We start from the raw sequence: 13870 nt of genomic DNA, 5'->3' as shown, positions 1-13870 counted from the left end.
CGATAGCGGAGGGATTGACCATCGCTGTTGCCATTTGCACACTTGATATCGGTTTTGTAGGGGATCCAGCCTTTGTTGGGCGGCCTCGGAATGAAGAACAGAAATGGTAGGCGGTGGGGAATGGGGGTTGCAATGTATATATTCGCTTCTACATTTGCTTCGTATGTGTCAATTTAAGCTTACGAACATTATTTCAAGGTCGAGAGGATGCTATGCTGCATGTGACTGAAGCTCGCGTTTGCACTACATTCGAATTGCCGAGTAAGTGAGACCTTTCCCAGTGCATTTACCGGCGGTAGGATAGTAAGCTTTGTAAAAACTGAAAAGACGTCCGAACCAAGTCAGATTGGAGACCAAGGCTGAAAAACCTAGCGATGTAGTTATTACGTAGTCCCTGATCAAGGAGAATATGACGGCGGCGATGCGTGGGTTGATGTCGTTGCTCGCACAAGTGTGAGATGAATTGGGACGCTTGACCGGAAGGAGTTACCGGTAGGCAATTAGGCTATCTACACAGGTCACGATCAACGCACACCACTCCCTCTACATCAACACCTATTCTTGACACAAGCCCCCCTCTGCCAAAGCATTTTGGACCATCCAGCGTTATGGCCTTCCTCTCGCACTCTATCCCATGGCACGTCCTCTCCACAATGTTGGAGTATGGAGAGCGCTGTGATATAGGTCCCCAGCATCCTGACTTGTGGGCGAAAAACAAAGAGGGTCAGCGCAAGCAGATCGAATACTTTACTCATAAACTACAACAGACACTCCTCGAGCATTCTACCACGGAGCGCCGAAAATATCGACTCACTCAAGACTACGTGAAGCGAGCAGAGAAATGGACTGTGTCAGAGCCGGCAGATATTGTTGCAGTGGAGCCACCTTCGCTTGAAGATGACCATCCCCAAGGAGAGATCATGGAACCCTCACTTAGAAAGCGCAATGCGGAGCGTCGCTCACTGGCCGCTGAATCATGGCCGGCATCCTCTCCAGAGCGACGCCTCGTTTACCCACCAGATTTCGCCACAACATACATGTCCTATGTACCCATTACATCTGGCGCAGCGTACGGGCGCTGCGGCATTGTCGAAGACTTTGCACGCATAGAAACGTGGATAGGATTCACCGCTCGCAACGCTCGCTACTCTGCGAATCGTGGCAGCGAGGACGAATACAACCGACTGTGGCTGGATAGAAAATCCTGTTCAGACATCATCCGAATCTCGATCATTGATTCTGCCACAACAGTAGACTCCGTGAGGAAGACGCGCATGATTGAGACGATGCTCCTTCTTGCGCATCACCCGCACGTGGGTGTTACCGAATTCATCAGCGATGGCATGAGCTGTTGTAACAAAAGCGTTGGTCTAACATCTCTCATTAAAAGCGTTGCCGTGCCGTTCATATATCTGAATATTCTCTGGTTGTACGTCGATGGGAATCCGTCGTCTCCGTTACTACAGCCACGGGAGCAACTGCAACATTATGCGTATGGCTACTATCGTAATTCCACCTTCGTAACCCTATTGCCGCGACCCGCATACATGAACACGCAAAGCTTCAACAACATGATGGCCACTGTTCTGGAGGAGCACGGCCATGTGGTCGAACACGTGTTCTTCAATCCACTTCTCGCTCCGTACGACAGTGGCAGACGTTCCAAATATCTGAAACTTTCCATGGCAGAGAGCCAACTAGACACAGAAGACCTCAGAAGAGAGCGGGATGTTTTTACCGACCTTCCCATGCTTAAAGAAGCGCTGAAGGGAATGTGGAAGATTCTGGTGTCCTGCGATATGCTGTTCAAAGAGATCGGGAAGCCTGTTAACTGGGAGTACGTGGTCATCGAGAGTATGAGCCTGCTTTTCCAGGATAAAGGCGGTTTCGAGAGATTGATGGGGACGGACTGGATGGACTATGAACTGGCTCGCAACAAGCAAGAGAGCTTCGGGTTTTACGCTGCCATTGATGCAGAGGTCAGGGCATCGTGAAGAACACACTTGAATTGGGTATTCCAAACCTTTGCCCACTAGACACCTATCGCAAAGAGTGGCCGATGTGCAGAGTGTGCGCGCAACGGCCAATCAAGACCCTGGCCAGGGTTTCCCGACTATGCAGCCTGCACGTTCTGCATTCTTTAATCTGGAGGTAGCCTTCCAATTGGATAGATCCTACCTTCAGTAAAGGAATCGATGGTACGCTCATCCTTGTGTAGTATGCGGCATTGCTTGTCGAGCTTATCATTCGGTCAAAGAGTCGTACAAAAAAGGTGCACCAGCGCAGATGGAGGCAAATATATAGACGCCTACCCCGCCCTTGCATTCACGTTCACATATCGAGTTCACAGCCCACTACACGCCTTGAATTGGCATGGAGAAGACTGCACTTTTGTTGGCCGACGAGACGATCCGGCCTAGTGGAGACAATGGTTCTTCTGATAACAAGGCTGGAACAGCATCGGATCAGGAAGCTATGCGACGACTTAGAAAGCAGCAATTATTCAAAACGCGTATACTCGAAGCGTACGTTCTGTATCAACCGATCTCAGCGCAACTTTGGGTTCGCAAACATCTTCCACTTTGCCCTCATCTAGATGGCAACATGGAAAGCTACCCTCGCCACCATAGCTTTCAGACTAGGAAACAGCGACCCGTCTGGATTGTTGTACACGTATCTTGGCCACATCGTTGCGATATCCATGGCTGAAATGGCTGAAATGGCACCGTACGTGCTCCATTGGATCAATCTGACATCGCCTTGATCCAGTGCGAGCTTAATGCACATAAAACAGCCAGAGGATTCGTTCCGCAACCATTGTTCTTCCGAACTCGCGCCGCGGGATTGTCAAAAGCAGCCATCGTAGATTGTTGGTTAGCTAGGGATCTTAGGATGGCAAATTGGAGTTACCATCGGAGCGTTCTGATCTGGTACTATCCTCCAAGGCTTGTTGATCCTCAGCTACCCGGATTAAAGATCTGAACGGTGGCATGGAACCTTGATGGAGATGCTGATTCCATTCTTCACCGCCGGATTCCACATGTTCTTTACCAACTGGCTACCTTTTGTCGAAGACGTCAGACTGATTATGCATTTCGTGGCCTGGCTCGTGATGCTGGTGCCGTTAAGGGTGCCTGTAAAGGCCGAAGTATGGAACTCGTTTGTTGATTCTGGGTAGGGAAACAGTAAGCTATCCTTCGCCGATGTATTGGCATGACGGCTAATTATCCATTCGCGCAGCTGGTGAGGCCTATCTTATCGGGCTTTCAACGAATGTCGGAGCCTTTGTCTGATCAGATACGCCAGCTCACCTTGTAGAAGAGTTGAGAGATTCGTCCAGGCTTCTTCCGCGAGTCATGTACAGCACGATACTAATCAACGGTGTCATGGGCTTCTTTGTACTCTTGTAATCTCCCTAAGAAAACCCGCGACCATGATTGGAATTCACTGATGATACCTATAGCGCATTTTGCTATACGTTTGGCGATATATATAAGCAGCGCTTACAACACCTACCGGATATCTGACCACCGAAGTATACTATTCCGCCACCGGTTCTACCCCCGAGCACATCCGGATTTGCCTCGCTCCTCATCATGCTCATGTTTTCCAAGAACCTCAGCAAGATGGCAGGTGCATCTCGCCAACTCCTTGCTTTCGCTCGCGACCGCGGCCTGCCCTCTTCCAGCTGGATGTCCCTAGTTCTCCGCATTTCGGCGTGCTTGTCAACGCCATCCTTATTTCCGCCCCGTTTTCATGCATTTTTCATTGCATTAACATCGGGCCTGCCACCGTTTGGAACATTATCATGTCTGTTGGTACTGGCGCTGGTTACGTCCAATATGATCTCGATAGGTTTTATCATATGGCGTCGCACGAAGAAGCTGCCGCTGCTGCCGTCTCATTCAGCCTCATACACAGCCTTGGACTCACCGTGGATGGACTTGCACTCCGCTTTTGTGTGTCGGTGTTTGTCTTTGCTCTCTTCCCGCCTGTACCGGACCCTCCTACTGTAACCATGAACTAGGCAATCGCGATGTATGCGAGCGTCCTTCTCATTGCAGGCGTGTACTATGCCATCTTTGCAAGACACCATTACGAGGAACCAGTGAAGTATGAGAGAAAGCCGGTCCGACGATTGGAAATATGGAGATGCATGCGAGAAGGGATTAGTGAAGGGCGCGCTGGTTCTTCCCGTCAGTAAGCGAGGGCGTGTGATTGGTCGGAGGTCTCCGACATCGTACCAGTCATCAAATTCAAACTCTTCTTCAATTGAAACCGAACTTACAGATTCTTTCCTCGGACTTTCGGAGCTCAGTCGGCGCAGTTGGCCTTCCAAGATATCACCATGGCCGCCACGACGACACAGACATTGGAGCCGCTATCAGCCATGGAGCTTGAAAACCGCAACCAGGATAACAGCTTCCACCAAGATGATCAGCTCCGAGCTCTGGAGACGGATCCCGATGCAGATGCTATCATGCACGCCTCTCTACTTGCCGACTCAGAAGTGCCCGATGGAGGTTACGGATGGGTAGTTGTGTTCTCCGGCGCAGTCATCACGTGGTGGTTTGTCGGCGCTGCTTACACCTGGGGCGTGATGCAAGCTGCGCTCGTCGAGCAGAAGAAGTATCCCCCGGCCACACTCGCATTCGTCGGATCTCTTGTCCCTGCTATGATTGCGATACTTGCTATTCCAAATGCCACGCTTATTAGGAAGCTGGGCGCCAGAACAACAGGGCTTACTGGCATCTTCTTGTTGGGGTTGGGTAGTATTCTAGCCGGTTTTGCAGTCGACAGTATTCTGGGCCTTTTTATGACTTGGGGTTTAATTTGCGGAATAGGAACGAGCCTTTGCTTCATGGTATGCAAGGTCCTCGCTAGACCGAACATGTTTTGAACTGACTTACCACCAGACTGCATCCATCACGCCAGCGCAGTACTTCAAGGCTAAACGCGGCGTAGCCAATGGTATAGTCTACGCTGGTGGCGGCCTCGGAGGTACCGCTATGTCCTTCATTCTCAACGCCCTCATCAAAAACGTCGGCATCCCCTGGGCCTTTCGCATCTTCGGCTTCATGATCCTAAGTACCGGCCTACCCGCCGCCTGGCTCATGAAAGAACGCGTGCCCATCCGCAAGACCCAGTTCGTAGAGTGGAAGCTCTTCAAAGACGTCAGGTTCCTCCTCGTCTTCGCCGTTGGCGTCATCGGCACATTCCCGCTTTTCGTGCCTCCCTTTTTCCTCCCACTGTACAGCAACTCGCTCGGCCTCTCCTCCGCCGCCGGCGCTGGTCTCCTCGCGGCTTTCAACTTCTGCTCTGCGATTGGGCGTCTGGGATCAGGGTTTGCGTGCGATAAGTTGGGCAGCTTGACGACACTTTTCCTGACGCTTCTGCTGAGCGCGCTGAGCCTGATGGTGATGTGGCCGCTTTCAAGCTCGCTGGGGCCACTGGTGGCATTTGTGATTATCAACGGGATGGCTAATGGGGGGTTCTTTTCTACGATGCCGACAGTGGTGGGGAATGTTTTTGGCTCTGCGAGAGTTGGCGTTGCCATGGGGATGATTGTCAGTGGGTGGATTGGGGGTTATCTTATGGTGAGTTGATTTCGGCCTGTTAATGACGCTTGAACATGCACTGACAAACCTACTCACTAGGGAGCACCAATCGCTGGCTACATCCTTGACGCAGCCGGCGGCGAGAACGCAGGAATTGGTCCCTATCGGCCCGCGATCTTCTACGCTGGTAGTATGGCGATTATTGCGACTGTTCTTTCTGCCATTGTTAGACTGAGGGTGGATCGAAGCTTCAAGAAAATGGTGTAAGGTTCATCTACCAAGTATTTTGCTCCAATACCGAAGAGACAACATGACATTCTGTCTCATCAACTGAAATAGAATGGACAATCCATATATGTGCAAGGGCTCTGATGGTTAAGAATAGTTCAGATGTGGTCTAACGTGGGGCATTCCTGTCCACTAGCTTTTGGAAGTGGCCGCTAGATACGTACGTGAGTCAAAAATCGCCTTATATGTGTAACTCCAGAAGGTCTGCGCTCCTCAAGCTATGATTTAACATCCTCTCCACCCATAGAAATAAGTCCCCCGTGATAATCCCATAGGTTTGGATTAGACAAGTACATGCCTACTAACAAGTGAGTATTGAATTGTTCCATGGCAATCAGCAAAGTCTTGTGACCACTTCATGCCAATATAAACAGTCCAGCCTTTTCAAACCGATCAGTATATACGATCCACTAACACAAGTCTCACCTCTGCAACCCTGCAAGATGTCAGACAACTCTCCAGATAACCCGACGAATGAAACGCATCTTTTACCTGCAGCAGCTTCCGAAAAATACAAACCACTAGTCAGAGCCGGTGACGGGGTGAAAGGTACGGCCTACTTGTGCACCCTACGCAATCACCAAGACACAAGTTCCGCACCAACAGATCACCACGTAGCGGTGAAGATCTGGCATGTATCCCTGGGAGCCTCAGCCCTGCCACTGCTGAAGCAGTGCCGAGCCAGAAAGTAATCTCAAGAAGCTGTTGTGCTGCAGAAGATAAAGGCCGAGGTCGCCGAACTTGATCTTGATCATCTTTTACCCCTTGTCGAGCTGGATTACCTCAAACTAGACGGGCCTTGGTACATTGCATGCCATCAAAGGATGTACTCTCGAGTCATTTTTAGAGGCATCTGACAAGAACGAGGTGATGGCGATATGTTTCCATGTCTTGAGAGGCTGCGCATCAGCGATCCAGTGGCTATATAACTACGATCTATTCCACTGTAATTTCACTTCCCAGAACGAAATGCTTGAGGCTTCTGAGCCTGGCAAACCAATGCGGGTTGTTCTTATCGACTTGGATGGCGTAGAATGACTCCCTGATGATACCATGCTTGGCATGCTTTTTGGTTTCATGAAGGTATACAAGAGTATCTTCCAGCTGATCTACCTGAGACTTTGGATTCATTAGGAATGGTGGACTTCTGGGGAGTAGAGTAGCTGCGTAGGATGGACGAGTCGTCTTGCTTTACGACCGCCTCCAATAGGTACAAGCCTAAGACCCAAGATGTTCTAGATTGGAAAGAACATATAGATAGGTTGATGGAGCAAGTGGAGGGATTTCATGACTTGAAAACAGTCAACGAGATCGCTAATGTAGTGAACGTTCTCTGGAGAAAGACAGAAGGCAAAGTCAAAGACATGGCTAAACGAATCGGCGATGTAGCGATCTTTGATAGTAGCAGCAGCCACCATTTCCTGGCCCCAGGGTCTTTCCTCTCGATAATTCTCCTGCTTGATCTGTTGAATAGTGGTCAATCCAGCGTGACTTCAATCATTACATATCGTGATTTCGACTTGACGCTTCGATAGCAGAATGTTCAGCAACACTACAGGGCGACCCAGCAGGATTCACCTGGTACAACAATCATTTGACGAGACTTCTTCGTCAATAGCAAAGGTCATGATCCTGCACAAAGCAGATCCATTCAATGGCCCATCTGTCGCTCAGGTTGCTGAAGCAGCAGACGTTCCCTTGAAGTTTTCCTGCGTGTAGGCGGATACCACGCCTTCCTCCGCCAAAGTCCGTAACATCGAAGAAACTTGTATGACAGGATGCGTCATACTTGGCTGTCTTGGAATGTACAACCACTAGCCCTGGTGGCGCACCACGAGCTTACCGTCATAGGTGTGGCTGACCCTTCCACGGTCCCACATATCACAAACAAACTCAGTTCTTTGGCCTGCATTCATATCATCACGATAAAAAAATCTAATTACCATTATAATACACTGCAGTGATGGGTTGTTTCTCGAGCAAAACCAAGAGCGAGGAGACGGAGATTTCCAGGCCGGCACAGACCGGAAGCGTACCACCAAGCATCCCGCACCCTGGGGCAAGCACAAAGGACGTTTCACCGGAAAATCAGACGCCCAAGCAGACTGGAGGAACTGAGAAAGAACCCACGAATCCGGAGAACCCAGTCGTGTTCTTCGACATCACAATCGGAGGTCAGTAGAGCGTCTTTTCACGCCCTGTAATCCTTCACGTGCTTCGCCATGGATTGCCAAGGTCATGTGACTTATACTCGTGGCTGATGTCACGAATCTTGGTTTCTTTTATCATTCTTAGGTATCGCTGACGACTTTACGTAGGTCGCAATGCCGGTCGAATCCAGATGGAGCTGTACATGGACGTCGTCCCTGCTACGTCAGAGAATTTCCGAAGATTCTGCACCGGAGAGGCAGACGGAAGCTACAAGGGCAGCATCTTCCATCGCGTCGTAAGCGACTTCGAAACCTTTTGATATCAGTCTTACTCACGTCATTTTCAGATTCCGTCATTCATGATCCAAGGTGGCGACTTCATCAATGGCGATGGAACCGGCAGCGCGACTATCTTCGGCAGCGAATCTTTCGACGACGAGAATTTCAACCTCAAGCACACTCGCCCTGGATTACTCAGCATGGCCAATTCCGGCCCCAACACAAACGGCTGCCAGTTCTTTATATTGACGGAAATGGCTCCTCATCTGGACGGAAAGCATGTTGTTTTCGGCGATGTAATCGGTGGGATGAATGTAGTAAGAGAGATTGAGAACACGCAGACTGGAGCAGGAGATAGGCCGGTGAAGGACGTTGTAATTAGCAACTGCGGACAGGTGTCCGGAGCGAAGGTAACATGATTATCGTTCATGTGGTAGGGCCCAGGACCTCGAGATCTTCATTAATGTGTTAGGAGAATATACCGAGCAAAAGCGCGTTTTTCATATGTTGTCTATAGTCTGTCTGAAAAAATAATTCATTTGAACTACATGGCTAGGCCCCACGATCCAATAGCTATCTGCTATCGCGATGATGTCACCAAATACTGCTGCCTGCTACTTACACAAGCCGTGTTCTGACGAAATTTCGCGCGGACGTTAGATATTCACGACGTCCAGCGACGAGTAGCGAAGAGGAGGCTCCCTTAACAGAACTGTTCGAATGCAGTGAAGGCGAGACCCCTACGACTCCAGTAAAGGAGAGAGAAAATATCAAGGAGCCCCGTATTCTTCCACAATCTGAATAGCAATTCGTTTTCGGGCCGCAGAAGTACTACTGGATCCGCATCGGTACTGCTTAGAGGTTCGCACCGCCAAAGACGTGTTTGGAACGACGTAGGCATACGAGGCCCGTTTTAGGCAGCATTAAAGCACGTCACGGGCTTCTTCGTAGGCGGCGAAGACGAGGAGGGACAGCCTCAAGTGATCCACAACTGGAACGATGGTTATCGTGAGTTTTATAGCGACCCATGAAGGCCGCGCAGAGAATGTTTTGAGCCGTCCGAAGTGACGAGGTTGACAGCTTCGTGATATCTCGAGATGCGTATAAACGCCTTCATGACTGGGTAGATCAAAAGCAGTTGAAAGACACGTCTGTCAGCATCGGGCCTAAAGGCAATTACTTCGCTAGATGCGGCGAGTCCTGGATTTCACATGGATTACCAAAAGATCTGCAGACCAAGCTGAATCGTACTAAAAACATGCTTACGCCAACCCATGTGGCCCTTGGACTACACGGCTCCTGGATCGTTCTCTGGTTCGATGGTAATCTATCATACAATCTGCGGAGCTCGTACCCTGGAATTGGCGAGAACATTGCTCTTACCGGGGGAGTTGGCCAGGTGCTCTTTGTCGCCTTAAACCCGTACGAAGAAGACGGATACTTCGTTGCTGAGAAAGACGGCTGTTCTTTCAGTACGAATTTGTCCTCGAAAACGGACGGGAGAGAGGTCCAGAAGATGATGGAAGACTACATGCAGATGAAAGCGAAGCGCGATAATGCAACCTTCAATGACTCTTTCATGATGAATGAAGTGAAGCAAATGTTATACATCACAACAACTTCGTATGAGCGACGTCGGGCCAACTCGCTTTTCGAGACATGGAAGCAGAGACGAAATTTGCTTCTCCAGCGGGAAATTATATCTCTCATAGGATCTGGGTCCACTGCCATGTATGTATCATCAAGTTACGCAGAAGCAAGCTCAGTCAGAGCGGCGGGCGCTGCGGCAGCAACTGGAGTAGGCTTGGCGGCCATCATGCTGAGTGGGATCGGCGATGGATTTCGTACATCTCTGTAAAAGTCTTCATTTCGAAGTTTTCATTCATGCATCGCGACATGTAGTGAATTCATAATAACCTACAGCGCATACTTGTGAAATGGGTAGGAAGTGCATCATAATTTGTATTGTCCATTTGCTGATTACATGCTTTTCCAGTCTTCTACGCAGGCTTTCCAGCCTTGATCAACGCACTTAACGTCGCGTTTGGCTTAGTGTAGGCCTGAAAGTTCGAAGGGTACTTCTCAACGAGTAGGTCGCTCACAATCCTTGCGAACACGACACCACCCCATGTGTTCAAATGGGTCCAGTCATTGGAAGCAAGATTGTACTGGCTCGCTGCAGTCTTGCCAATAGCGTTGACGTAGTTCTCGCTCGCAATGTTGAGGTCAATCCATTTGATGTTGTTCGAAGTAGCAACCTGTATGGTGATGTTGCGCTGCGTCGCAAGGTTCTCGAGCACTTTGCCATCTGACTGAAAGTTGCGGCGAGTCAAGGGAGTTACGAGGATGGGTTGACCGCCCGCGCTGGTGACTTCCTGAGCGAACTTCAATAGATTCGCTTTGTATTGGTCGAGAGTGACGCCGGAGGTCTCCTTCTGGTCGTTGTGGCCGAACTGCGTTCGTCAGTATATTGCTGCAGCCGGGATTACAGCACGTTTACTTGAATCGTAGTGTAAACATCGTATTTGGACTTGTATGTCCCGATATCCGTGATGACCTTGCCCCAGTCGCCGCCCGCACGGAATGAAGCAGTCGTAGCACCGCTGTGTCCATAGTTGTGACCAGTGGAACCTGAAGCGACGGTCGTGCTCAAGAAACCATCTCCCCAGCCACCACCAGGTGCCGTCGTCGAGTCTCCTGCAAGAAGCCAATAAATAGGCTTAGCTGCACGCTCAATCAGAGGCGATGCTACTGCAGCTGAAAAGAGCAGAGATGGAGCGAGAAGACGCATGTCGTATGTCAGACAGTATGGAATAGCGTGGCTCGTAGTGGATAGAGGCCATCAACCACATCAGTATCTCTGTCCTTATATGCTTTAAAAGACGTATATGTGGCGTCGTATTGCCTGAAGGTCAATTCGACCGAAGTACTGCGACTCGGATTTTATCATACCGCAGGATACACAAACGGTTCACGATACCAGAAACTTCCGTGAATGGGAACCTTGCCTCTTTTGACCACGTGAACAGCATCACCATGTACTTAAATTAATTACCCTCGAGTAAAGTGCAAATGCCCGTTGCGGGCCCGCTAGTTTGTGGGGATAGATCGATCTGCAGAGCTCGCTATAAATTATCCCGACGGGTCGCTTATGTACCCCAGTGGCTAAACTACAAATGGGAGGTCCGTCCGTCGGGTAGATGGCAACGCTACAACGGCGAAGTACTGATGGAGGAATATATGCGTTGCGTGTGCGAAGCTTATACCAAGTCCTCTGGACCCGTATAGATCATGCACGTTGTACCGGTGTAAACCTGTGCGAAGCAACCCACCTCTTCACACAAACACACCTGGCAGTAGTAGCCAAGGTCAGGCCAATTGTCTCATAGGTTATCTAGCCTCCTGAAGAACGGCATAATCGATGTGAATCACCATGCACCGATGAAAGACACGCCTGCGTTGCAGTTTGTACCGGATGTCGGGACCAGAACTTCCAATCTCAGTGGCTTCTTAGTCCTGGCTTCTTAGTCCTAGAGTTACACTCTCCAGGTGTTGAGATGAGTAGAGAATACGCGGTCTTGCGTCGAATTCGTGGACTTTCAACGCCAGTAGACCTATACATCCGCAGTCGTAGTGACGAGAGCCTTGATGGATGGGGGCGTCTCAGGCGCAACTCCTGAGCAAAGGCAACTCCGCGTTTTTCCTCAAGGCTGATGTGATTCGCCTTGCGTTTCGAAATGAGGCGGTTGTGGGGGGTGTGAGGCCATGGACAATGAGGACGAGTTTCTCGCGTTGGGGGAGATGTTGTTCGAGCAGAAACAAGGGTGGGTCATTGTCAGCCAGGCCGCGGCTGCATAGACCGATCGGAACTCATTTGATAACACCAATGGCTCTCTCGACAATCTGTTCTAGGGGAAGACGGAGGGCTTGACACCTGCAATGGATCGCTACTAGCAGCCGCAATGACGACAGGAAAGGACGCCCTCCATATTTCGATAGCATGATAATGGGAGAGCTGAAGCAGAACCATGTGTCCAAGAATGCTCTTCCCTCGTATGGTATCTGGAACGAATGTTATGTCGGCCTCTCCACAATAATTCTGTGGGGAATGCTAGCACCGTCAAACCGACAGCGTCGATGAAGTCGCACTAGCAGGTACAACATTTTTACCACGTAGTACACGTGTATTAGATGACAAAATGATGGTTTGGAAGCCTATTTATCGACAAGAAGGGCCTGCAGGTGTACGTGACGGCAACTGTGAGATTCACGGATGGCTAGCCTGAACCAAATTAGCCAATCATGCTAGCGAAAACCAGAATTATCACTACCGGTAATGGCACATTCGCGCTTTTCATGACTTGCACGCTCTCGCACAACGGCTCGTCCATTACCATGACCGCTTTGGCTCTCTTCCTAAACCGAACAGATGAATTCAAGATCGCGCTGTGTGTAGGGCAGTTGAGAACTCTCTGGAAAAGGCATGAGCTAATTTAATGTCTGAGCATTCTCACTGATATGCAATATTCAGTCCTTCAACCTATAAAATAGGTACTCAGAACAGGAAACAACGACTGTAAGCACAGCGCAGACTCTCAACCAGCTGGAAAAGTTTCCTTATCATGTTCATGTCGGGATATGGTCTCCAGGTCAACACCAGTTCGCAGATGTATTTGACCCTTGGGGACTCCGGCGCGGACGCGATCAAGAGGCGCTTCCAAAGTTGATGGAGCAAGCTTACGGTTGTGGTGCAGGTCATTGCTGCAACGACGACAACACCAAGAAATTAATCGCAAAAAACTAAGCGCACGAAGCCAAAGTCTTGCAAGGACAACGGAAGGATCACGACAACGTGCATCGAAATGAGCCTTATGTGATAATGACTGACGACGGACTAGTGGACCCACCAGCTGTTGCGCAGAGATTGTTCGTCGGCCTTGCGGATAATGAGCGTTATACTTCGCTGATGAGAGCGGTGAAGAGCGAACACTTGGAAGTAGTCGGGTGCCGCTTAAGCACGGATCAAGCATTTTGCAGCAACGAATGCTGGAGCCACCCCCCTTAATCAAGCCATCATGCAAGGTCGGTTCGATATCGTGCGAGCACATTGCAAGGAATAATATAGCGTCAGAAATGCCCATACTCGAGATCGGAATCTACAACAAGCAGCTGCTCGGGAAGGTCATCTTGAGATGGTAGAGCTGATGATACAGCTGGGTGCAGATGTGTCCACTCCTGTGGTGAAGGTTGGACGCCATTGTATAGTGCAGCAATCGACAGTCACTACGAGGTCTCTCAACTTCTGTTGTGTATAGGCGCTGACGTAACCGTACGTTACGAGGTAGCGAAACAGTTTTCCGAGCGAGGTGAGGAGCAGGAAGCCAAGATCGACATCAGGTCAACTCCTCTCGCGGAAGCGACCAGCAACGAACATATCAAATTTTTTGGTTTACCATTGAAGAGAAGTGCAGACCCAAATGGGGAGACTTAGGTTCAAAAGAGGATCCACCACTCCACATTGCATCGAAAATGAGGAACATTGAGCTGGCGAAGTTGTTCATCGAGCACGGGTCGACCATCGATATGAGGTCACAT

At 49.9% G+C, this 13870-nt stretch overlaps 7 protein-coding genes across 7 annotated transcripts; 5 read left to right on the top strand and 2 right to left on the bottom strand.

The window, feature by feature from the left end:
* The first annotated feature begins 195 nt into the window (after positions 1–195).
* CC84DRAFT_910852 (uncharacterized protein) lies at positions 196–2184 on the top strand. The gene has a single exon (XM_018187871.1). It carries the CDS (start codon positions 609–611, stop codon positions 1992–1994), a length of 1386 nt encoding a protein of 461 aa, XP_018033089.1. The 5' UTR covers positions 196–608; the 3' UTR covers positions 1995–2184.
* A 940-nt stretch (positions 2185–3124) lies between these two features.
* On the top strand, positions 3125–4182 carry CC84DRAFT_910854 (uncharacterized protein). The gene is made up of 2 exons (XM_018187872.1): positions 3125–3406; positions 3464–4182. Exon 2 carries the CDS (start codon positions 3597–3599, stop codon positions 4014–4016), a length of 420 nt encoding a protein of 139 aa, XP_018033088.1. The 5' UTR covers positions 3125–3406; positions 3464–3596; the 3' UTR covers positions 4017–4182.
* Positions 4183–4480: 298 nt separating this feature from the next.
* On the top strand, positions 4481–5825 carry CC84DRAFT_1188849 (MFS general substrate transporter; the record flags this gene model as incomplete). Its single annotated transcript, XM_018181013.1, has 3 exons — positions 4481–4864; positions 4917–5597; positions 5658–5825. The coding sequence occupies 3 exons, from the start codon at positions 4481–4483 to the stop codon at positions 5823–5825; spliced, it is 1233 nt and encodes a 410-aa protein (XP_018033087.1).
* A 1905-nt stretch (positions 5826–7730) lies between these two features.
* CC84DRAFT_1261428 (uncharacterized protein) lies at positions 7731–8827 on the top strand. Its single transcript, XM_018185064.1, has 3 exons — positions 7731–8020; positions 8165–8292; positions 8344–8827. The coding sequence occupies exons 1-3, from the start codon at positions 7810–7812 to the stop codon at positions 8692–8694; spliced, it is 690 nt and encodes a 229-aa protein (XP_018033086.1). The 5' UTR covers positions 7731–7809; the 3' UTR covers positions 8695–8827.
* A 422-nt stretch (positions 8828–9249) lies between these two features.
* On the top strand, positions 9250–10133 carry CC84DRAFT_1261427 (uncharacterized protein; the record flags this gene model as incomplete). The annotated part of the gene is made up of 1 exon (XM_018185063.1): positions 9250–10133. Exon 1 carries the CDS (start codon positions 9534–9536, stop codon positions 10131–10133), a length of 600 nt encoding a protein of 199 aa, XP_018033085.1. The 5' UTR covers positions 9250–9533.
* Positions 10134–10204: 71 nt separating this feature from the next.
* Positions 10205–11207, bottom strand: CC84DRAFT_1250595 (SGNH hydrolase). Its single transcript, XM_018184308.1, has 2 exons — positions 10776–11207; positions 10205–10728 (listed from the first exon to the last, which is right to left on the bottom strand). Exons 1-2 carry the CDS (start codon positions 11064–11066, stop codon positions 10276–10278), a joined length of 744 nt encoding a protein of 247 aa, XP_018033084.1. The 5' UTR covers positions 11067–11207; the 3' UTR covers positions 10205–10275.
* A 1303-nt stretch (positions 11208–12510) lies between these two features.
* Positions 12511–13563, bottom strand: CC84DRAFT_910815 (uncharacterized protein). The gene has a single exon (XM_018187870.1). The coding sequence runs from the start codon at positions 13414–13416 to the stop codon at positions 12871–12873; it is 546 nt and encodes a 181-aa protein (XP_018033083.1). The 5' UTR covers positions 13417–13563; the 3' UTR covers positions 12511–12870.
* Positions 13564–13870: the final 307 nt, after the last annotated feature.

Source organism: Paraphaeosphaeria sporulosa, assembly GCF_001642045.1.
Source record: "Paraphaeosphaeria sporulosa strain AP3s5-JAC2a unplaced genomic scaffold CC84scaffold_8, whole genome shotgun sequence".
Classification (NCBI taxonomy): Eukaryota; Fungi; Ascomycota; class Dothideomycetes; order Pleosporales; family Didymosphaeriaceae; genus Paraphaeosphaeria; species Paraphaeosphaeria sporulosa.
Note: the sequence above shows the minus strand (reverse complement) of the source record. Positions and strands in the feature narration are given on the sequence as shown.